At 37.9% G+C, this 26,063-nt stretch overlaps 1 protein-coding gene across 1 annotated transcript in view; it reads right to left on the bottom strand.

Moving 5' to 3' along the window:
- LOC136760585 (myelin basic protein) overlaps positions 1 to 26,063 on the bottom strand; it is a 134,010-nt gene that overhangs the window by 49,278 nt on the left and 58,669 nt on the right. Inside the window, 1 exon segment of the mRNA XM_066716061.1 lies at positions 17,164 to 17,236. Coding sequence (XP_066572158.1) covers positions 17,164 to 17,236 — 73 coding nt within the window.

The following is a 26,063-nucleotide window of genomic DNA, read 5'->3' as shown; positions in this document are numbered from 1 at the left end:
ACATTTTATTTGATGGCCCATGACACACTCTACTACGTGAAATGTGCCATTTGGAGCCATTAAGGCCTATTCATTTGTTTATTTATTTAATTATTTAATCTATCCTAAAAATGGGTTTGTACATCAATTTTGCATCCTAGCCTTGCACCAACTGTTCATACATTCACTGCATGCCAAATGCTTAGGATGCTCTTCAGTTCTCTTAATCTTATATTTTCCATGTCCTCTGTTTTTTAAAAGTCATATGGGCGGCATTTATTTCTTAAACTCCTCTATTGTTTTCTGGACAGGTATTAATAAACGTTTGTCTTTCCAAACAGCTAATTCCATTTTTTTATTACGTAAAATCTGTAAGTAAATTCAAGATTATTAATATTATAGCAAACGTAAATTTCAGTTCAAAGATGCCATTTTTAAATTTGATTTGAGGAAGGCGTTTCTTTATGGTATCAGGATATATTCTACAAAACATATTGTATGCTTCCTTGTAGTCTGTAGTCTGCTACAAGCATGGGTTCTAGCAAAGTGATATGATCACTTTAAGAGGTCTGGATGGAGAATGTGTGAGGATAACAGCTTATATTCATTAAATGCCTGAAAACCTGCTGTGCTGGGAATGACCAGGGCAGTACAGTGCCCAGAACAATGGTGTCAAACCGTTGAAAACAGCAGCAGTGATAGATGGTCCCTTCAACAATATCTGCTTTTGAGCTGCAACTCTAGCAATATGCTTGAACAGTACCAGAGCCTGTACCAGCTAGTGGTAGATACTGCCACAAAAATCAATGCAAGGCATCAGCTCTTTAGGACAGTAAGAGGAGGTAAATGCTTATTTTTACACACACTTATCAGTATAGCATATATATGCAAGATATGTGTGTATATATCATATACATATTATATATACTATTTTCATAGAATAATTAATGAATGAATCAAAGGCCAAATTTGTATGATTTAATTTTCTTCTTGATTTGTCTTTGTGTTTGGGGGGTAAACTAGTTATAGTGTTGAGCATTAATAAATTAGATGCAGATGCAAATGGATTCCATACTAATCCCTGGCCTTTCAAAATGAAAGCCTCAAATTCAGACAGTTAGAATACCAAGCTTCTGGTCATATCTTTGTTTGGATTAGCATACTATTTGTGTAAGATTTCATACATTTACAGTTGGATCACTCCAATTTTATGAAATGTATGGAAAAATTGTCTTTTCAAGACTTATTAGACAATTAGCAGCATATTCTCCTGAGTAATCCTGAAAGTTTGCATTTTAGATAACTATGTTTAATTGTGTTGCTTACTCATACATTGCCATCACTCCTGTTGATTATTTGTGATTACCCCTATATCCCCATTCCCTTTAGCCCATACCTAGGACTTCACTGCCACACTTGTTATCTATTTGAACTAGGATGTATGTTTTGCATTTTATATTAAGTGTATAATTTTACTCCTGCACTTCTGTCATTTTTAAACTGTAATTTTAGGTAGGAGATGCCTAGTTTTCAACATTTTGTAGTCATTTTAACACTTATTCCATGCAATATGTGTATGTGGAATAGATTAAATGCCTAGAAAGGTGGAATGCATTCATATTGATTAATTTAAATGAAAACTAGAAATGGAAAGAGTTAGTTTATCACTCTTATGGATGTGAAAGAGGTTTGAAATAACAGAAACCTAAAATGAAAAATAAGCATATTTACAGAACCAGTAGGAAATTAAAGACCTATTAGACAGACAGATATATTTAGAGTATCTTAGAGATTTAGATATATGTAAAGATGGTGGTGAAACTGAACTAGGTTGTAATATTACTCTTACAAATATTGTCACTAACCTAATAGCAAAACAGTGGCAAATGAAGAAAAAAAATGATAAAAGGGATGGAAAAAAAAAGTTGTTAAAAATACTTTGTTTGTGTCAAAGACAACATCAATTTGCTCCAAATTACAGAGGGTCTCTTTATCAAATATGACCAATATCAGTATAAAGGGACAGATAACACAATAATTACCTATATTATATATTGCCTTTTAGAAGTGATTCTCTCAAGGTACTTTACAATGATTATACATAGAATAAGGAGAAAAGATTAGATTGGGACCTATGAACTGTAGCCATTACATTTGTCATTACAGTATGAATGATTGGAAAAAAACAACAGCTAATTAGAAGATAGATAGATATATCTATACACACACACAAACACACACACACTATAATGTGCAATTTTATGAGAGCTAAACTAGGAGATAACAGACAGGTGACAAATTAAAGGAAAAAAACAACAAAGTGTCTCAGTAAGGTGTTGGGCCACCGCGAGCCACCAGAACAGCTTCAATGCTCTTGGCACAGATTCTATGAGTCTCTGGATCTCTGCTGGAGGGATGAACACCATTCTTCCAAAATATATTCCCTCATTTGGTGTTTTGATGATGGTGGTGGAGAGCGCTGTCTAACATGTCGGTCCTAAATCTCCCAAAAGTGTTCAATTCAGGGTTCATACAACTTTTCAAAAGTCAAATTCAAGCACTTTTCAAGCACTTCAAGGTGCACGGTCAAATCTTTTCCAGCACCTCGCAGCCTTGGTAAACTAAACCTTCTCATCTAAAATGCACACTCTTCTGCACTGAACTAGACACATTAAATTATCATTTCACCACACTATTAGATGTTATTATGCTGTAACACCAAAAATGTTTCATGAGAGCCTTCATGTACACTTGGCATTGTGTTGTTACCTGGCTTAAATCAGGTTGATATTAAATCAATATAAATCAATCTTGCAATCAGTCAAAATTAGTGAACACCAGTACACAGTAACTTCAGTTTGAATTAAAGCTTTAGTGACAATTGTTTTAAATATGCAAAAATTAAAAACTACATCAATACTTTTGTTTATTGAACGTCCATGTACATTCAACAAGCATAACAAAGTTCTACCAGTCAATCCATGTATATTCAGTATGCTCACTAATTTGGCCCTGTGTCCACCAAAGCGTTTTCCGCAGCTGAAAATGAAAGCGTCTGAAAGCGCCGGCTGCGAGGCTTCAGAGCTCTGGAGGCGCAGCGCTGTTTCAGTGCAATGATACGGAATATCCGCGGCAGTCATGTGTTGAAGTACCTAATGTCGCAGATAGTTTGTGTTGCTAACAAATACTGACTGTACAATGTCGACACAAGGTAGAGGGAAGGCTGAAGCGCGTAGAAAGAGAGGACAGACGACCAGAAAAAAACGCGCAGCGCTCAGCGTGAAAAAGACGCTCAGCGCCACGCCACGCTGCCGGCGCTTTAAAAACAACTGAGAAAACACGCCGACCTCAGGAAAAAACGCTTTGGTGGACACAGGGGCTAAAAAGTGACACTGACGAGGCCTGCGTTTTACCCAAAGTTGAACATTTATAAACTCTCGGCGACCAGAAAAAAACGCTCAGCGCTCAGCGTGAAAAGGACATTTTAAAAACGCGGCGCTGCCATTGCAAACAATTGAAAAAATACGCCGACCTCAGGAAAAAACGCTTTGGTGGACATTGTCAAAACATCATCATGTTGTCTCTTCAAAACAACCAAGTATAAGTTCCTATATCCTTAACCTAGTAAACGGTGACGGTCTTTATGTTATGGAATGTCCCTCAGCTATAAATACTTTGCATTAGTATCTGCTGGTCTCTGCTTTTTTATGTTTTTAAATGGAATTACACATTATAATAATTGAATACAAATACGAAACCATCAACATGTGCACATACTGGTAATATATATATATATATATATATATATATATATATATATATATATATATATATATATATACATATATATATATACATATATATATATACATATATATATATATACATATATACATATACATATATATATATATACATATATATATATATATACACACTCACCTAAAGGATTATTAGGAACACCATACTAATACTATGTTTGACCCCCTTTCGCCTTCAGAACTGCCTTAATTCTACGTGGCATTGATTCAACAAGGTGCTGAAAGCATTCTTTAGAAATGTTGGCCCATATTGATAGGATAGCATCTTGCAGTTGATGGAGATTTGTGGGATGCACATCCAGGGCACGAAGCTCCCGTTCCACCACATCCCAAAGATGCTCTATTGGGTTGAGATCTGGTGACTGTGGGGGCCAGTTTAGTACAGTGAACTCATTGTCATGTTCAAGAAACCAATTTGAAATGATTCGACCTTTGTGACATGGTGCATTATCCTGCTGGAAGTAGCCATCAGAGGATGGGTACATGGTGGTCATAAAGGGATGGACATGGTCAGAAACAATGCTCAGGTAGGCCGTGGCATTTAAATGATGCCCAATTGGCACTAAGGGGCCCAAAGTGTGCCAAGAAAACATCCCCCACACCATTACACCACCACCACCAGCCTGCACAGTGGTAACAAGGCATGATGGATCCATGTTCTCATTCTGTTTACGCCAAATTCTGACTCTACCATCTGAATGTCTCAACAGAAATCGAGACTCATCAGACCAGGCAACATTTTTCCAGTCTTCAACTGTCCAGTTTTGGTGAGCTTGTGCAAATTGTAGCCTCTTTTTCCTATTTGTAGTGGAGATGAGTGGTACCCGGTGGGGTCTTCTGCTGTTGTAGCCCATCCGCCTCAAGGTTGTATGTGTTGTGGCTTCACAAATGCTTTGCTGCATACCTCGGTTGTAATTATTTCAGTCAAAGTTGCTCTTCTATCAGCTTGAATCAGTCGGCCCATTCTCCTCTGACCTCTAGCATCAACAAGGCATTTTCGCCCACAGGACTGCCGCATACTGGATGTTTTTCCCTTTTCACACCATTCTTTGTAAACCCTAGAAATGGTTGTGCGTGAAAATCCCAGTAACTGAGCAGATTGTGAAATACTCAGACCGGCCCGTCTGGCACCAACAACCATGCCACGCTCAAAATTGCTTAAATCACCTTTCTTTCCCATTCAGACATTCAGTTTGGAGTTCAGGAGATTGTCTTGACCAGGACCACACCCCTAAATGCATTGAAGCAACTGCCATGTGATTGGTTGGTTAGATAATTGCATTAATGAGAAATTGAACAGGTGTTCCTAATAATCCTTTAGGTGAGTGTGTGTGTATATATATATATATATATATATACATATACATATACATATATATATATATACACATATATACATATACATATATACATACATATATATATACATATACACATATATATATATATATATATATACATATACACATATATATATATATATATATATATATATACATATACATATATATATATATATATATATATATATATATATATATATATAGTAAATACCTTGTACTGGACACATTATTTTGTTTTTGCTAGGGTTAAGCGATGACCTAATTTTAGAAACTGTTTAGTTTGTTTTTGCCCTGTGCCAGTGCTGAATGACACTCCTCCCCTATGAAAGTATCAGTGTCTCTTTCTCTTTTTGTTGCGGTTATTCTACCGGTATGCTTATTGCTTTGCTAGTCTGAAAAAGCATATTCTGTCGATCTATCTTTCTAGTAATTTAATTCTAATTAAATCAATGTTTATTGACTATATTTAGTGTACAATGATCAATTGAATACCCATATGCAACAGTTGTTATTATTATTTTGTCTCTTGGTTGCGGTTGTGCTTATTGCTGTGCATGTCTGAAAAATAAAGGCTTATTCTGTCGTATTCTAGTACTTTTATGTTTATTTTGTCTAATTTACATTGATTATTTAAATACACAAGCACAATTATTATATTATATACTTGAAGAAAACCTATACACAATTTTTTAAGTCTTAATAAAATTTAAGAAATTAAAAACTCACACTCGACCGCGCAAGCGCACACATGACGCAGATATGCAGATACATGGATGTGCACAGAAAGAGGAAGTGTCAGCAAACCGTCAAACACGTGCCTACATTGGCCATTCAAGTCTAGAAATTATGGAAAATTCCCTGCTGTTTACTTTTGGCATAACTCGACAGAGTGAAATCTTGAATCTTTTTCTTGCAAACCTTACAATGCTGCCTGCAAATGTGGAGCTTTTTTTAACCATAGTGTATAATGTATATTTAATTGTATCGAGCCACCTCTCTTTAAACGGCAGCATTGCGGCATATTTGCCTCACTGGGCACTGATGCCCGCTGTCTCAGCGGCTCACACTCGCAGCGCATTAAACACACCGGCACATCCAACAGGAGTCATACTGGCCGCAGCATAAAGCAATCAACTGGCTCTCCAACCACTGTAGTGATATCCCGAAGTTAATTCATTTAATCAGACTGCTGATTTATTATGACAGTGATTAGCACATTTTAAAAATATATATTCAGAAAATTCCAGCACTTTCAAGCACTTTATTAAAAATTCAAGCACTTTCACAACCTTGAAAATACCACCTTAAAATTCAAGCATTTTCAAGGATTTCAACCACCCGTACGAACCCTGTCAATTGGGTTGAGATCTGGTGACTACGGATACAGAATAAGGTTAGCCAAATCCACCTGGCTAACATGCATTTAACCAACCAGCTGATTTTTGTATTTATCTGGGAATTTGGCTCAATATGTAAAATATGATTTATTGCTTCCTACTGTGATTTATTTTTAATTTTTTCAGTGATACCTTTTTGACCACTGAGGGTGGAATTCATACAAAATAATTGCCCTACATCTTGGAACTCACTACAGAAAACAGCAGTTGCTTTACTACAACTGCATTATATGATACTTTGCCATGTTCAATATGAGTGAAAGTTAAACTAGATAATGTAAAAATTAGGGGAATTAAAACTTTTATGAAGACATATTTCACTGGTAAACCATCAGAGGTTAACATTAACTATTGCCTGTAGATTTATTGTACTTTTCATTAGAGCCCTACATTTCAGCCCGAGCCCGATGGGCCCCGACTTATTTACGACCCTCGGGCCGGGCTTCGGGCCAATTTTCACGTAATAATTCACACGCGGGCCGGGCATCGGGCCTGTTTTAGGCTCCTCCTCCTTTTCACATTTTAGACATTAATTAATTAAAAGAAACTATGAGAAGTCGATGATGGTAAAACAAACATAGAAAGATGTTTTATAACCTGTCACACTGACACGCATGACACAGTCTGCTCACGCACACACAGGTTTCCCATGCACAACACGAGAGCATGCTACGCGCCAGCGCAGACCGGCTCGCACGGTGTTAGTGTCCCCGCCAGCGGCAGCAGCAGCATCATCAGCACAGCTGGAAGATACAGAAGAAACAGGACTGGACTGAAACCTCCACTGTGGATGCTGTGCTTTTTCTCCACGATGCTGTTCTTCTGGCTGTAGCCATGTTAAGACTAGGAGGCTGTCTTTTTTTCGTTTGATTGGATTTTATTTTCATTAGTCTAACTGTTGGAAACTATTGGAAATAAGAATGGCCATGTTCTGTGGTGACGCCTTGTTTTTTGAGGTCAGATAACCTGCGTGTTTATGTATGTGTTTAGATCGTACAGCCCGTTCGTTTGTTTTTCCTCACGCCGTTGCGAGCAGCAGAGCAGATTGTAACAATTATCAATAAGATAATCTATATTCACTGACACATTCTGAGATATAAGAACCTAACCAGTTAACAGCATTATAATGAATACATTATTCATTAAAATGTTATGTTTAAGACCGCATTCTATGGGGTGATAACCTGATGACACAAACTGTTTTTTTTTAATTTTTATTACGAAATTATGTATTTGGAGTCCTGGAGAAAAGTCAACATTGAAATTTAATAGTTTTATTATCGTCTAACTTTGCAGAACAGGAGACAGTGCTGGAATATATTTTGAAATAGTCTCCCACACTATCAATCATTTTGTAATGTGACCTTATAAAAATATTTTCAATGGCATTAGTAATTAGATAAAGAATAAATAAAGGGATAGAGGGAGAAGAGAGAACAAAAGACAAAGGGCATAACACAAAATAGAAATATGATTTAAAATATCAATGTCTGTCCCAATCCACTACATCATTAAACCTAAGAACATGTACAAAGTAGCAAACGCAGTTAATGGAAAGTTCAGTTTGAAAAGGTTATGACTCATATACCCATTATGATTTGAAGATAGTTCGCTGTGACTTTTGTTCTTTAGTTTTGGTAAAAAGGTTATATTAGACTACAATTTTAATTTTCACAGCCACACTGTTAATACATATTTATAATTTGACAAGACTTAAGTCAACTACCGAGGACATTCCTTCTCAATTTTAAGCCTGACTTCAACACTCTGCTTTATTTTTATACTCCATATTAAAGACTGGAAGTCCCAATGGTCAACTCTACCAAGTAAAGGCCTCATTACAGGAGCTTTTGGTTTGGTGGAGAAAACCCCAGGGATTTATTATCTGATCTCGTAGCCTATCAAAGCGCCATATCCAGAACTAGTATGCCCTCCATTCGGCGTGACAAGGTATCCAGTTATCAGAGGTATCAGCAACTCAAAATGAGCCCTGGTCTGAGCTAACAGTTTTCATATGGAACTGGGAGAGAGAACAAACAGATAACAGTCTGCTTTCCAAAAGTCACAGGAAGGAAACATGGATATGGCTGTTCTTTCTCTGATCAGTTGTGACATTTAATGACACATGGTGCAATAGGCCTTTTTCAAATGGTTGCCCAGTGTCAAGAGTGATAACTTGAAATTACTCTATCCCAATTATTTTTTTTCCAGCACTGCTTTGTAACTATGTTTTATGAATCAAACAAAATAGGGGAAATATGGGAGTCCACAAGCAAAGGATAAAAAGGCAAAGCAATATGTTGTTTTTTTGTAATTTGTGTATTTAAACTCACAATGTATATTTGGTTCTGAAAAGAGTCTAACCTGTGTACTCTAATGAATGCTTTAAAGCACATTTCCAACAAGGTTATCAGCTTACAGTTGATACACTTAAGCTTTGTTGCAGATAAACTTTGGAATTAGAAACAACCTTTTTGACAGGACTTAAGATACTTGAAGGGCTTGAAGTCTGATATACAATAAAATATGTTTTAGGTTTTCCAATCCATTCTAATTAAAAAGCTTTTGGCCAGCTCTAAAAGAAGAAAAAAAAACAGCATTTGATACCATTATGATGAGCAAGCACATCATACATTATTAAAAATGAACTTCAAACCTTTAACTTTTAACATTTACTATACTTTCCCAAAGTTATTTTTAAATTATTTTATGTACTTTAATAAGTATTAATTTTGCTGCCACTATGAAGCAAAATAAACTAGGCCAGTGTTTCTTTGCAATTCACATTGCAACTGATGAGAGATAAATCGCTATTAAGAGGCACCTACATAAAAATATACTTATATTTGAAGTGTGTAATCTGTAAACCTGTATTGAACTGAAACACAAAGTGTTATTTACTACTCTATACAGATAACAAAAAAAATACATTTTACAAAATAAATGCAGAATATAGATCTAAAATAAGAACAGTCACTGTAAGTATAACATGGTCATTTATATTATGATTAAATGTGCACTTTCTGTCATTTTAGCATGTGCATCTTAAATCTCTACAGCTTGGTGCAAGGAACTGGGTATTGCAATTGCCTCCCAGATACCACACAGATTTTTTATTTTTTTATTTTAATTTTTTGGGGGCAGGGGAAAACAGTTGGTGATCAATCAGCATGAAACTCCATTATTATTGTCAACTATTATCAATCATCTGCTGGATGAAGGTTTCCCCAAAACTGCTGCTTAAAGTTCACAGCAAAAATAAAACTCGTGCCTTGTATAACTGCCCCTCCCCTTGAATATTGTGTTGACAACAGTGGAACCATTTGGATTCACTATTTACAAAAACAAAATTAAAAAATTAAAAAGAAAGTAACAACACAAAACAAAACAAAACATACATATATATATATATACACATATACATACATATACATACATATATATATATACATACATATACATACATATACATACATATATATATATACATATACATACATATACATACATATATATACATATACATACATATACATACATATATATATATACATATACATATACATACATATACATACATATATACATATATACACTCACCTAAAGGATTATTAGGAACACCATACTAATACTGTGTTTGACCCCCTTTCGCCTTCAGAACTGCCTTAATTCTACGTGGCATTGATTCAACAAGGTGCTGAAAGAATTCTTTAGAAATGTTGGCCCATATTGATAGGATAGCATCTTGCAGTTGATGGAGATTTGTGGGATGCACATCCAGGGCACGAAGCTCCCGTTCCACCACATCCCAAAGATGCTCTATTGGGTTGAGATCTGGTGACTGTGGGGGCCAGTTTAGTACAGTGAACTCATTGTCATGTTCAAGAAACCAATTTGAAATGATTCGACCTTTGTGACATGGTGCATTATCCTGCTGGAAGTAGCCATCAGAGGATGGGTACATGGTGGTCATAAAGGGATGGACATGGTCAGAAACAATGCTCAGGTAGGCCGTGGCATTTAAACGATGCCCAATTGGCAGTAAGGGGCCTAAAGTGTGCCAAGAAAACATCCCCCACACCATTACACCACCACCACCAGCCTGCACAGTGGTAACAAGGCATGATGGATCCATGTTCTCATTCTGTTTACGCCAAATTCTGACTCTACCATCTGAATGTCTCAACAGAAATCGAGACTAATCAGACCAGGCAACATTTTTCCAGTCTTCAACTGTCCAATTTTGGTGAGCTTGTGCAAATTGTAGCCTCTTTTTCCTATTTGTAGTGGAGATGAGTGGTACCCGGTGGGGTCTTCTGCTGTTGTAGCCCATCCGCCTCAAGGTTGTACGTGTTGTGGCTTCACAAATGCTTTGCTGCATACCTCGGTTGTAACGAGTGGTTATTTCAGTCAAAGTTGCTCTTCTATCAGCTTGAATCAGTCGGCCCATTCTCCTCTGACCTCTAGCATCAACAAGGCATTTTAGCCCACAGGACTGCCGCATACTGGATGTTTTTCCCTTTTCACACCATTCTTTGTAAACCCTAGAAATGGTTGTGCGTGAAAATCCCAGTAACTGAGCAGATTGTGAAATACTCAGACCGGCCCGTCTGGCACCAACAACCATGCCACGCTCAAAATTGCTTAAATCACCTTTCTTTCCCATTCAGACATTCAGTTTGGAGTTCAGGAGATTGTCTTGACCAGGACCACACCCCTAAATGCATTGAAGCAACTGCTATGTGATTGGTTGGTTAGATAATTGCATTAATGAGAAATTGAACAGGTGTTCCTAATAATGCTTTAGGTGAGTGTATATACATACATACATACATATATACATAAATATATATACACATATATATATACATATACATATACATATATACACATATATATATATATATACATATATACACATACACTCACCTAAAGGATTATTAGGCACACCATACTAATACTGTGTTTGACCCCCTTTCGCCTTCAGAACTGCCTTAATTCTACGTGGCATTGATTCAACAAGGTGCTGAAAGCATTCTTTAGAAATGTTGGCCCATATCGATAGGATAGCATCTTGCAGTTGATGGAGATTTGTGGGATGCACTTCCAGGGCACGAAGCTCCCGTTCCACCACATCCCAAAGATGCTCTATTGGGTTGAGATCTGGTGACTGTGGGGGCCAGTTTAGTACAGTGAACTCATTGTCATGTTCAAGAAACCAATTTGAAATGATTCGACCTTTGTGACATGGTGCATTATCCTGCTGGAAGTAGCCATCAGAGGATGGGTACATGGTGGTCATAAAGGGATGGACATGGTCAGAAACAATGCTCAGGTAGGCCGTGGCATTTAAACGATGCCCAATTGGCACTAAGGGGCCTAAAGTGTGCCAAGAAAACATCCCCCACACCATTACACCACCACCACCAGCCTGCACAGTAGTAACAAGGCATGATGGATCCATGTTCTCATTCTGTTTACGCCAAATTCTGACTCTACCATCTGAATGTCTCAACAGAAATCGAGACTCATCAGACCAGGCAACATTTTTCCAGTCTTCAACTGTCCAATTTTGGTGAGCTTGTGCAAATTGTAGCCTCTTTTTCCTATTTGTAGTGGAGATGAGTGGTACCCGGTGGGGTCTTCTGCTGTTGTAGCCCATCCGCCTCAAGGTTGTACGTGTTGTGGCTTCACAAATGCTTTGCTGCATACCTCGGTTGTAACGAGTGGTTATTTCAGTCAAAGTTGCTCTTCTATCAGCTTGAATCAGTCGGCCCATTCTCCTCTGACCTCTAGCATCAACAAGGCATTTTCGCCCACAGGACTGCCGCATACTGGATGTTTTTCCCTTTTCACACCATTCTTTGTAAACCCTAGAAATGGTTGTGCGTGAAAATCCCAGTAACTGAGCAGATTGTGAAATACTCAGACCGGCCCGTCTGGCACCAACAACCATGCCACGCTCAAAATTGCTTAAATCACCTTTCTTTCCCATTCAGACATTCAGTTTGGAGTTCAGGAGATTGTCTTGACCAGGACCACACCCCTAAATGCATTGAAGCAACTGCCATGTGATTGGTTGATTAGCTAATTGCATTAATGAGAAATTGAACAGGTGTTCCTAATAATCCTTTAGGTGAGTGTATATACACATATATATATACATATATACACACATATATATATATATATATATATATATATATATATATATATATATATATATATATATATATATATATATATATATATACATATAAACAGCTTCCAAATGTATGTCCATAAAATATTTTAAGGGACTTTTCAACATCATACCAAAGGCCCCAGCTTTCAATTGGCCAAATATTCACTTGTATGGAACTTGGCTGTATTACTGTACCTTGTGGGCAAGGTTATTGGTCCAGATTTAATCTTAGTGGGCAATTAAAGGAGTGCTACATAATGGACCAGTGACTACACTTTCTGTATCGTTCTCCAGTGAAACATGAATCCCAAAATCCAAGAGTTCTTCACTAAGTTATTAAAAATGTGCTAGATGGCAGTATGAATCACTTTTTACAAGGCATTCCAGAGTACACCACAGACCGCATTTTTGTAACTGTAACACGGTGAGATGTCATGATGTTCATCTCAATACATTCCTTTAAAACAATACATGTTTTTTCTTCAGTTTCAGTGATTCCATCACAGTTGTTGTCATGCTCTGGTGATGCATGGCAAGGTGATACCACAAAATGAATGTTTCTCAGACAGAATAGACAACTCCTGCCATGCTCTCTGTGTACCTGGTAGAAGTACACACTAAAAGCAATCCAGCTTTTAAATCACTTTAATGGAAGAAAATGTCTTTGGTCTTCATTTAGATTCCCAGTGCTGGTACAAGAATGATAATCCCTCTGAAGTTCTGATGCAATCAACAAACATGTATTCCATATTATTTCAAGTATTCACCATGCTTGAGGCAACATAACTTCAATTTCAATATATAAGAAACAATAAAGCGATAATCCTTCACTACATTCAGTTCAGTTAGCACATTTCTAGAAGCCAAATTAGCAGACAGTATGTGTCAAGGACAAGATTTGGGAAACATGGGCTATATCTACATTTTAATTCTGGCCATATTGTCCTAAGTAAACAAAAAAATGTTAAAACTATGAGGAGACTTGCAGTCCTATAATTTGGTTTCTAGTAACCAGATGATATCAGAAATTAACTGAGCTGTTTCATGAAGGTACCCACAGAGCTACCTGTAGAAACATTTACTTGATATATAAAACCAGTACTTCATGGCAAATCATGGACTGCAGTTGTTTTTTGTTATTCATAGTCAAGTAAATTATTGAACTGAACTTTGTAAGTAAAGTAATAGGAAAACTTATAACATAACTCTGACATCACAGCTTGTGAAATATCTGTTTACTGCTTACAGATGTACATTACTGAGCCTTTACCTCATTACCTTAATTTTTCCCTTAATGTGTGAAGAGTGCAACAGTTAAATAAATGTTAAATGTTAAAATAAATGTTTACAATTTTATTAGATGTTTTTGCTTTTAATAGTCTATTTTTATAATTGTATTACTTTGAAAAATTTGGTCTGCTGTGGATTTTGAGATAATATATTAAGTTATTTATACAGTTTTTAATATAGATGAATCAATTTTTTTTTTCTTGATGCAGTCTTAAAGTTAATATAATATCTTAAACAATACAGGGAGAAGAAAATATATTATTACCATTATTTCTCCTATATAGCAACAGTAAATTCATGTATTTATCTTTTTGCAGTGCTCTAAAGAAGGTTTACGCCAGGGGTTCTTAACGGTTTTGCCCTCACACCTCCCTTGAGGTCTACACACCCCCTCCAAAACAAATGAATCAAGCAATCAAGACATGAATGATGCCCAAAAGTCGGCAAGAATATATTGCATTTATTTTACTTGATCCAGCAGAAACAAATGAATCCCCCTTGTTTGTAAGTTGTTAAGTGCTTTCAAATGGAGAGTGTAAAGTATGGAGACTAGACCCCTCATTTTGTATTTGTGAATTTGCTGACTATTATTTTGCACTTGGAATTATTTGTTAGTTCTCTTAGTTGCAAATTGTGCAGTTTGCTTTCTCAATTGATGCGTTATCAGCATAAGAAAATAGCCTAATTTTGCAACCTACAAACGTGTTATGATTCTTTGTTTTAATGGAATATAGTACACAATATTCATATTAGTAAAAGTATTTCAAAATTACCAGGAACTCAATTTGTTTTATTACTGTTCTGCTTAAGGTTTCCTTTCTAGTGGTAGTAAAATAAGTATTGGTATTGTGGAGCAAAATGTTGGTACCACCCAAAACATTCAAACCTGATTGTGATGAAATAAAATGGACCGGGAAATTCCTTGCATTTTAGCAAAAACGATTGGCTATGATATGATGAGAATGTTATGTAGTGTTCTGCCTGTAGAGCACATGGTTCTATACCAAAAACCAGGCCGTCTCTAATTTAAATTGAAGGCTTTAAAATAAATAAATAAATAAATAAATAAATAAATAAACAAACAAATCTTTCTTTAACAAATGCAAATTTATTTATTTACTTTACATAGCTTCTGTCACAATGTGGTGAAAATATTTGGGCTAGTAATATTTGTCTGGCTATTAAAAATTTCAGGGTACTCATCAGCTGGCTAGTGCCAAAAATCCTTAAGTACCAGCCCTGCTACACAGTGATATCAGAATGCAGACGACTGAGACTCTGAAAACACAACTAGTCAGTCAACAGGGTGTGTTTGACAAGAAACAAAGAACCAGAGGCTTCGACAATAGCAAGTTATAGGATTGCAAAAATAATCACAAAATCAGCCTGTCCCTTCACCAGTGATGAGTTTGTGAATGTGTGTATGATGGAGATATTTGACGTTATTTAATAGTATTAATAGTAGTTTGATTTTATATTTGTGTAGTTCTACTGTTTGATTGAACAAAACATAATTTGAAGAGACTTCCAAAATATTTTAAGAAGTAGGAACAATCCCCCTGAAAGTAATAACGGCTATTCCTTTATTTAATGCTACTTGCAAATTAAACACTGTAACATATAAACATATATCCCATGTTGCTTTCAAATGCATATTATAGCCACTGTTGTGTCTAAGCACTAAAAACCTCTAAAAAAGCAAATAAGAACATTCCACTTTCTATAGCAGGCCACCCACTCAGAAAGGATTTCCAGGCAATGATGCCCCCACCTGTTCAATTTTGGCACTACTCTAATCTCACTCATTTTCTCTTCAGAGGCTTCAGTTTCAGCCTAGTCCTGAGGACACTGCCCATGTTTAACCTGCAGAAGTTTCTCCTGACTGAATACACGTTGATGAAGGAATAGTGTTTGAACTTCAGGTAACTAAATCATGCAATTAACAAATGTGAGTACTATGGTATCATCTGCTTTTACACACAAATTGACTTTTTTTTTTTTTAATAGTATTATTCACTCAAGTCACTGGAGTGTAGTTTTCACCTTTAACTGAAAACTAATGGAAACAATCAAGTTTTAAGATAATTAGCCATTTATATTTTTCTATACCTGACCAAAGAGATACTTAAAAAACAGTACTTTATACTATTATTAAGGTATGAGTTTTATTTATAGGTCACCAAGCTCTCTCTAAAATATCGAGATCCTTTTTCAGTTCTTAAGTTCCACAAAAGTCAGTGATTCCTCATCTTGTCCAAATGGATTAAAATTGATTACTGGGCATTACCCACAAGTAGAGCCCTTCCGAATAATTTACTGAAGGGCCACAGTATCTTCTGGTTATTTTTCGATTTGAGGACACTACCCAAAAGGGGAGGGGCCTATGTCATTACCATGGGACCAAGTGAATGCATTTTTGTATAACAAAGCTTCCTATTGGCTAGTGAACACTATCAGTCAAGCAGCATTCCTCTGCCTGTATAAAGACCTTGTATAAAGACCATCTATTTTTGTAGTTCATGAGCTGTTCCGAGTAGAACGGATCCCAGCGGCTTCCTCTGACTCCACTTCATAATTTTATTAATCTCTATCATGTTTTTTTAACTCTCTCCAGCCTTTTTTGTTTATATTAGCCAATTGTCCTTTGTTAGTTAGTTGACTTGAACTTGAATCGCAGATTATTTTGGGGGGTTTTGCAACCCTCGTGTGTGTTTTGTTGCTGGAATGCTCCTCATTTCACAAATGAGTTTGTTTGCATACATGTCATTAATAACTTAAAATCTAATTCACCGAATTTACACTACACATTTGTATATCAGAGTGCACAGCAGACCAGTGGCTTGTATCCCCCCCCTCCCCCCCCTCCCTTCCCTCATTATTTCTATTGGTTTGATTTGAGGTTTAACCCCGCTGATGGTCTCCCTTACGAAGGAAACCCCTCCCCCACTTTGGGTAGCATCCATGACTCGAAAGACAATGCATTTTATTATTATTAGTATTGCTTAAAAGACGCCCTTATCCAGGTTGCATTTGCAACCTAACATTTTTGTTTACATTCAAAGTCCCAGTTATTATAAGGTTTTGGTCAAAGCCCCCCGCCCAACCCGGTTGGAACATTTTGAGACACTGTTTCGCGCTGTGATACATACCAAACACTTCATTGTCATCTGTTGATTCTGCATCAGATGTACTCTGGACTGGTCCAGATCCTAGTGAAGCTTCCTAAAACAAACAAACAAACAAAAAAGTATAAAACACAATTACAATTATAACAATTCTCCAGTTTTTGCTTTTTTTGTAAATCAGATTATATAATGTATAGAATAAAAAAAGAGAAAAAGAGTACAAAGTAAATACAGAAAATATTTGTACATGAATGTCATTGTCTTTCTGCTGCAGTAAGTAAGTGGTACAATTCAATACATTTGTTTGATTCAGCATAGAACAAAAAACACTATTTTTAAATACAGTAGTGACAATAATTTGTCCTATAGACATTGCTTAGCTTTTTAGGTTACACTCTCAAAAAACAGCACTGAATTAACATTAACTACATTCGAATGCAGCATTGTAATTATATTGGGTTCAAATTATTTGGTTGTTTACATGCATTTAGATTCACCTATTAAAATACTACAGCCACACATTGCACTGCCATGGTTAGTTAAAAATGTATTCAGTAAGTACACTAAAATGGTAACCATGGATACCCTTACAGAAGCAGTAATTATTACTGTGTGGCATTGCTTATACTGGCAAATGCAAACGTGTTTACATATGTTGTAAAACAAAAACAAGAGCAAAAAGCTTTATTTGTCTGCAAGAGAATGAAAATCCCATTTCTGCATGACCCTGTCACTAATAAGAACACAGAGTAGCTGTGAAATTTATGCACCATTCATTGTTTCTGTACCAACAGCAGTGGGCAGTAAAATTCTCACCATGTCTTCATGAGTAGCTTTTTCCTTCATTCTTCAGACCTAATGAATTTAAATCATTCCTAGTCTGCCTGTAGTATAGTTCTAGGGAGAATGTAATGTATACTGTAAAAAACTATTCAATAAAAAGATCGACAATATTTGGACAGCAATGATCACATATGTGATCCATAAAGATTAATTGCAAGGATAAATAATGGTACAGATTCTTTGATCAGAGCAAATCAGAGTGTGTAATATAATCATAAATAAACACTTGGCTAACAAAGTAGATTATATAACATCCCTATGGCCCCTTTTTAAGGGGTGTCTCCTCCGGTATTTACTGTAGGGAACATGAATTTAAATTAATTTAAATCAACTGGATATGAACAGTGTACACGTCTTTTATGTGATGTCTACGATAGAAGCAAAATGGGTCAATTAAGTTAACAATTTTATATACATAGCCCAGGTTGAAAGTTGATAATCTGCAGTAAAACTGCATCGGTGATGGTATAATAGATGGATATTGGATAAGGAAGTCAAATACAGTTTCCATCTAAACTTGGTTTAATTTGTGACATTTATATGATACTGCTGCATGTAAACTGAAGTAGAATAGAAACTAAAATATAACATGAGCTGTCCATGGTGAATGAATGCAATATTATGCAGTGGTTTAATTAAAGCTAGCTCTTGTTACAATTGAGAAATTAAAAAGGCCCACTTCCTTCTATTTTACATTTACATTCTGGATTCTGGAATTAACACAAAAAATGTCTTGCTGTATAAGGGAAAAAAATTAAGAAAATATATACATGTAAACATACATAAACATGCATACACACACACACACACACCCTAATTTATTCAGGTTTTTCCTCTATATATATTTATATATTTATACACACTCACACACACACAATCGGTCATAAGTTTTAGAATACCCCCCAACTGCCAGAGGTAAAAAAAAAAAAAAAAAAAGTTTAGGTTACCAAAAATTGAAAAAAAATGTACATTTCAGAGTTATATACTGTGTTACTAAACCCTCTTAAGCATTATTTGGCAGTGTTACATGCAGCTCCTGTACATAGAAGTTACACTGTATTCCTACAATGCGCACATTGTTCGAAAGCTTATTTTCTTGGCTACCAGTGCGTTTCATTCTCAAACAGATCCGATTTACAGTATCTGTGTCGCCCACCCTCATTCAGAGCCCGGGGGGGAATCTCATTCAGACGGTCACAGATCACTCAGTTTCAATCGGATGTCTTTACAAATATTATGTTGCATCAAACACAGAAGTTCAGATCCAATTATGTAAAATCTTTTTTGCCACACTGTAAACAGAGTTTTCCATCTTGACATTTTGAGCTCACTACGGGTGTGTGTTGCTTCTACCAAAATGTGGATGGTCTTGTTTTGATCAGTAGACTGTCTGGTTCATAACTGTCAACATTTTCTGAGATTTTGTATTTGTATTTTGTATTCCTACTCAGACCAAGTATCCCCCATTTCAGAATGGGGGAATAGTAAATGTGTGGGTGGGGGGTATACAAACAAAAAAATCACAACAGGGAATGCTTCACATCGTTAGAAAGCTGATAGTCTTAGCTTTCATGGGATACCAAACACTTGGCATACAACACAACAGTGAAGAGTTCACATGGGATTACATAGAAGCACACGGATTTGGTGCCCTTTTAAGGGTAACAGAGCGGTTTGTCAGCTTAAGGGGTTAAATTTTGTTAAAACAATTCATTAATTTATTTTTTCTCTCCAATTGTTGTTTATTTGTTCTATCCTTTAATTTCAGAGTACACTGAGACATTAAACTGTGTAAATGTCAATAAAAACTGGAAAAATTTAGGTTGTTTTCTAAAACATTTGACAGGTAGTATATATACAGTGAGAGAAAAAAGTATTTGATCCCCTGCTGATTTTGTACGTTTGCCCACTGACAAAGAAATGATCAGTCTATAATTTTAATGGTAGGTGTATTTTAACAGTGAGAGACAGAATAACAACAACAAAATCCAGAAAAATGCATTTCAAAAAAGTTATAAATTGATTTGCATGTTAATGAGGAAAATAAGAATTTGATCCCCCATCAGTCAGCAAGATTTCTGGCTCCCAGGTGTCTTTTACACAGGTAACGAGCTGAGATTAGGAGCACTCTCTTAAAGGGAGTGCTCCTAATCTCAGCTCGTTACCTGTGTAAAAGACACCTGTCCACAGAAGCAATCAATCAATCAGATTCCAAACTCTCCACCATGGCCAAGACCAAAGAGCTGTCCAAGGATGTCAGGGACAAGATTGTAGACCTACACAAGGCTGGAATGGGCTACAAGACCATCGCCAAGCAGCTTGGTGAGAAGGTGACAACAGTTGGTGCAATTATTCGCAAATGGAAGAAACACAAAATAACTGTCAGTCTCCCTCGGTCTGGGGCTCCATGCAAGATCTCACCTCGTGGAGTTTCAATGATCATGAGAACGGTGAGGAATCAGCCCAGAACTACACGGGAGGATCTTGTTAATGATCTCAAGGCAGCTGGGACCATATTCACCAAGAAAACAATTGGTAACACACTACGCCGTGAAGGACTGAAATCCTGCAGCACCCGCAAGGTCCCCCTGCTCAAGAAAGCTCATGTACAGGCCCAATGAACATCTGAATGATTCAGAGGAGAACTGGGTGAAAGTGTTGTGGTCAGATGAGACCAAAATCGAGCTCTTTGCCATCAACTCAACTCGCCATGTTTGGAGGAGGAATGACCCCAAGAACACCATCCCCACCATCAAACATGGAGGGGGAAACATTATGCTTTGGGGGTGTTTTTCTGCTAAGGGGACAGGACAACTGCACCGCATCAAAGGGACGATGGACGGGGCCATGTACCGTCAAATCTTGGGTGAGAACCTCCTTCCCTCAGCCAGGGCATTGAAAATGGGTCGTGGATGGGTATTCCAGCATGACAATGACCCAAAACACACAGCCAAGGCAACAAAGGAGTGGCTCAAGAAGAAGCACATTAAGGTCCTGGAGTGGCCTAGCCAGTCTCCAGACCTTAATCTCATAGAAAATCTGTGGAGGGAGCTGAAGGTTCGAGTTGCCAAACGTCAGCCTCGAAACCTTAATGACTTGGAGAGGATCTGCAAAGAGGAGTGGGACAAAATCCCTCGAGATGTGTGCAAACCTGGTGGCCAACTACAAGAAACGTCTGACCTCTGTGATTGCCAACAAGGGTTTTGCCACCAAGTACTAAGTCGAAGGGGTCAAATACTTATTTCCCTCATTAACATGCAAATCAATTTATAACTTTTTTGATATGCGTTTTTCTGGATTTTTTTGTTGTTATTCTGTCTCTCACTGTTAAAATACACCTACCATTAAAATTATAGACTGATCATTTCTTTATCAGTGGGCAAACGTACAAAATCAGCAGTGGATCAAATACTTTTTTCCCTCACTGTATATATATATATATATATATATATATATATATATATATATATATATATATATAACATTAAACTACTAACTTTCACAAAATCAGAAAACATAACCCTTTTGTGCGTCTTAAGCTGTTGATAAACTCTAGTGTAGTCAAGGTGTTCCATTCCATTCCATTCTATCAAAATCATATACCTGTACTTGGATTGGAAATCAAACTATTTCTACTACCCCTGATTTAAACATATCTAAAAAACTGACTAGCTGTAGCCCTCTTGGACTAATATGGATTGAGATTGGCAGGTGTTTGAATTATTGAATTATGGAATATTCCTTGCATTATCTGCAAGTTTGAATGTGTTAATATAATTTGCAACTCAATATTTTTCCATGTGTGCTCTGTAGCAGTGCTAGCCAAACCTTTGCAACACCTATGCAATCTACAAAAAAGTGTGTAAACAATGGAATTTGATACTAGATACATTTGAATTTGAATTTGAACTAGATAGCTGAATAATTGTTTGGTACAGCATTGTATTTTCATGATATAATACAAAGCCCTGCTACATTACAGAGTCTTTACATACTGACATAATTTATTTGAAGCTCTCTACTGCTGATTTATGGGGCCAGGGTAAAGACTACAAGCCTGGAGGGAAGCCTTGCTTTTGTTGTTACTCAGCATTACTTTCAGTTCCATATTTGCTCTGGGCTGCAGTCAAGTATGTATGTAAGTGTATATATATTTTGAAAACACCCCCAACTCGGATCCACATTTTTTTTTTTTTTTTTATATTCATATTCTCTCCTCTCCTCTAATTATATATATATATATATATATATATATAATGCACACACATACAGTGCATCTGGAAAGTATTCACAGCGCTTCACTTTTTCCACATTTTGTTATGTTACAGCCTTATTCCAAAATGGATTAAATTCATTATTTTCCTCAAAATTCTACAAACAATACCCCATAATGACAACGTGAAAGAAGTTTGTTTGAAATCTTTGCAAATGTATTAAAAATAAAAAATAAAAAAACACATGTACATAAGTATTCACAGCCTAATATATTGAGCTCAGGTGCATCCTGTTTCCACTGATCATCCTTGAGATGTTTCTACAACTTGATTGAAGTCCACCTGTGGTAAATTCAGTTGATTGGACATGATTTGGAGAGGCACACACCTGTCTATATAAGGTCCCACAGTTAACAGTGCATGTCAGAGCACAAACCAAGCCATGAAGTCCAAGGAATTGTCTGTAGACCTCTGAGACAGGATTGTATCAAGGCACAGATCTGGGGAAGGGTACAGAAAACATTCTGCAGCATTGAAGGTCCCAATGAGCACAGTGGCCTCCATCATCCGTAAATGGAAGAAGTTTGGAACCACCAGGACTCTTTCCTGAGCAACATACGCCGGATCCGTCCCTTCCTCACCGACTACTCGACTCAGCTGCTCGTCCAGTCACTGGTCCTCTCCCGCCTGGACTACTGCAACTCCCTCCTGGCCGGCCTGCCTGCAACTACTACCCGCCCTCTCCAGCTCATCCAGAACTCTGCGGCTCGTCTGGTATTCTCTCTGCCACGATTCGCACACGCTAACCCCACTGCTCTGCTCCCTCCACTGGCTCCCGATACCGGCACGAATTCAGTTCAAGACACTGACCATCACCTACCGTTGTCTCGACCACACAGCCCCAAGCTGCTTTCAGACACTCGTCTCTCCATACATCCCCTCCAGACCACTGTGCTCTTCTAGTGCCAGAAGACTAACTCTACCTCCTCTCCACTCTCCTTCCTCCAGAGCCCGCTACTTCTCACCCCTGGCCCCTAAATGGTGGAACGACCTGCCCACCGAAGTCAAAGCGGCAGAGTCCTTGACCTCATTCCGGCGCTTACTCAAGACGCATCTTTTCCGACAGTACTTGTAATATTAGTCCTTTTATCCCTGCTAGATAGCACTTCAGTTTTATTATGCTCCTTGCGCTTTTGATTGTTTTCCTCCATGCTCCCTTTCCCGTAGCCCTTGACTGTGACCCGACCCTACATCTTGACAGCACTTAGCTTTACCGTCCAGGATATAGGACCTCACTTACTGTACTTGTGTAAATTGTAAATTGGAATTTGTAAAATGTATTTTGAATTACTATGTTTTAGTTAAATTGAATTTGTAATGATTGATGCCTTGTACTTAACTGTATTTTTGCACTTTGTTTTGCACTTATTTTGTAAGTCACCCTGGATAAGGGCGTCTGCCAAGAAATAAAAATAATAATAATAATAATAATAATCATAGAGCTGGCCGCCCGGCCAAACTGAGCGATCGGGGGAGAAGGGCCTTAGTCAGGGAGGTGACCAAGAACGCGATGGTCACTCTGACAGAGCTCCAGCGTGTCTCTGTGGAGAGAGGAGAACCTTCCAGAAGAACAACCATCTCTGCAGCACTCCACCAATCAGGCCTGTATGGTAGAGTGGCCAGACGGAAGCCACTCCTCAGTAAAAGGCATGTGACAGCCCGCCTGGAGTTTGCCAAAAGGCACCTGAAGGACTCTCAGACCATGAGAAACAAAATTCTCTGGTCTCATGAAACAAAGATTGAACTCTTTGGCCTGAATGGCAAGCATCATGTCTGGAGGAAACCGCTCATCACCTGGCCAATACCATCCCTACAGTGAAGCATGGTGGTGGCAGCATCATGCTGTGGGGATGTTTTTCAGCGGCAGGAACTGGGAGAATAGTCAGGATCGAGGGAAAGATCAATGCAGCAATGTACAGAGACATCCTTGATGAAAACCTGCTCTAGAGCGCTCTGGACCTCAGACTGGGGTGAAGGTTCATCTTCCTAAGCACACAGCCAAGATAACAAAGGAGTGGCTACAGGACAACTCTATGAATGTCCTTGAGTGGCCCAGCCAGGGCCCAGACTTGAACCTGACTGAACATCTCTGGAGAGATCTGAAAATGGCTGTGTACCGACGCTCCCCATCCAACTTGATGGAGCTTGAGAGGTCCTGCAAAGACGAATGGGAGAAACTGCCCAAAAATAGGCGTGCCAAGCTTGTAGCATCATACTCAAAAAGACTTGAGGCTGCAATTGGTGCCAAAGGTGCTTCAACAAAGTATTGAGCAAAGGCTGTGAATAATTATGTGCTTTTTTTGTTTTTTATTTTTAATACATTTGCAAAGATTTCAAACAAACTTCTTTCACGTTGAATGGGGTATTGTTTGTAGAATTATGAGGAAAATAATTAATTTAATTAATTTTGGAATAAGGCTGTAACATAACAAAATGTGGAAAAAGTGAAGCGCTGTGAATACTTTCTGTATGTACTGTACATACATAGGGTGACAAAGGAAAAATCAACATAAAGTGTCTCAGTAAGGTGTTGGGCCACCACGAGCCATCACAACAGCTTTAATGCACCTTGGCACAGATTCTACGAGTCTCTGGACTCTACTGGAGGGATGGTACACCATTCTTCCAAAAGATATTCCCTCATTTGGTGTGTTGATGGTGGTGGAGAGCGCTGTCTAACACGTCAGCCCAAAATCTCCCATAGGTGTTCCATTGGGTTGAGATCTTGTGACTGTGAAGGCCATAGCATATGATTCACATAATTTTCATACTCATCAAACCATTCAGTGAGACCTCATGCACTGTGGATGGGGGCATTGTCATCCTGGAAGAGACCACTCCCATCAGGATAGAAATGTTTCACTATAGGATAAAGGTGATCACTCAGAATAACTTTGTAATGATTTGCCGTGACCCTTCCCTCTAAGAGGACAAGTGGTCCCAAACCATGCCAGGAAAATGCCCCCCACATCATATCTGTATATATATGTGTGTGTGTATATTATTTCAATGAGCTGTAAGGGTACCAACAAATTGGAGCACGTCTGTATGTGTGTGTGTGTGTGTGTGTGTGTATGTGTATATATATACACACCGATCAGCCATAACATTATGATCAGTGGGTGGGATATATTAGGCAGCAAGTGAACATTTTGTCCTCGAAGTTGATGTGTTAGAAGCAGGAAAAATGGGCAAACGTAAGGATCTGAGCAACTTTGACAAGGGCCAAATTGTGATGGCTAAGACGACTGGGTCAGAGCATCTCCAAAACTGCAGCTCTTGTGGGGTGTTCCCGGTCTGCAGTGGTCAGTACCTATCAAAAGTAGTCCAAGGAAGGAAAAGCGGTAAACCGGCGACAGGGTCATGGGCGGCCAAGGCTCATGTGGTCTGATCCAACAGACGAGCTACTGTAGCTCAAATTGCTGAAAAAGTTAATACTGGTTCTGATAGAAAGGTGTCAGAACACACAGTGCATCGCCGTTTGTTGCGTATGGGGCTGCATAGCCCTAGATCAGTCAGGGTGCCCATGCTGACCCCTGTCCACTGCCGAAAGCACCTACAATGGGCACGTGAGCATCAGAACTGGACCACGGAGCAATGGAAGAAGGTGGCCTGGTCTGATGAATCACGAGTTCAAGGTGTTGACTTGGCCTCCAAATTCCCCAGATCTCAATCCAATCGAGCATCTGTGGGATGTGCTGGCCAAACAAGTCTGATCCATGAAGGCCCCACCTCGCAACTTACAGGACTTAAAGGATCTGCTGCTAACGTCTTGGTGCCAGATACCACAGCACACCTTCAGAGGTC

This window comes from Amia ocellicauda, chromosome 10 (genome assembly GCF_036373705.1).
Source record: "Amia ocellicauda isolate fAmiCal2 chromosome 10, fAmiCal2.hap1, whole genome shotgun sequence".
Classification (NCBI taxonomy): Eukaryota; Metazoa; Chordata; class Actinopteri; order Amiiformes; family Amiidae; genus Amia; species Amia ocellicauda.
This window is presented reverse-complemented; position numbering and strand designations above follow the sequence as displayed.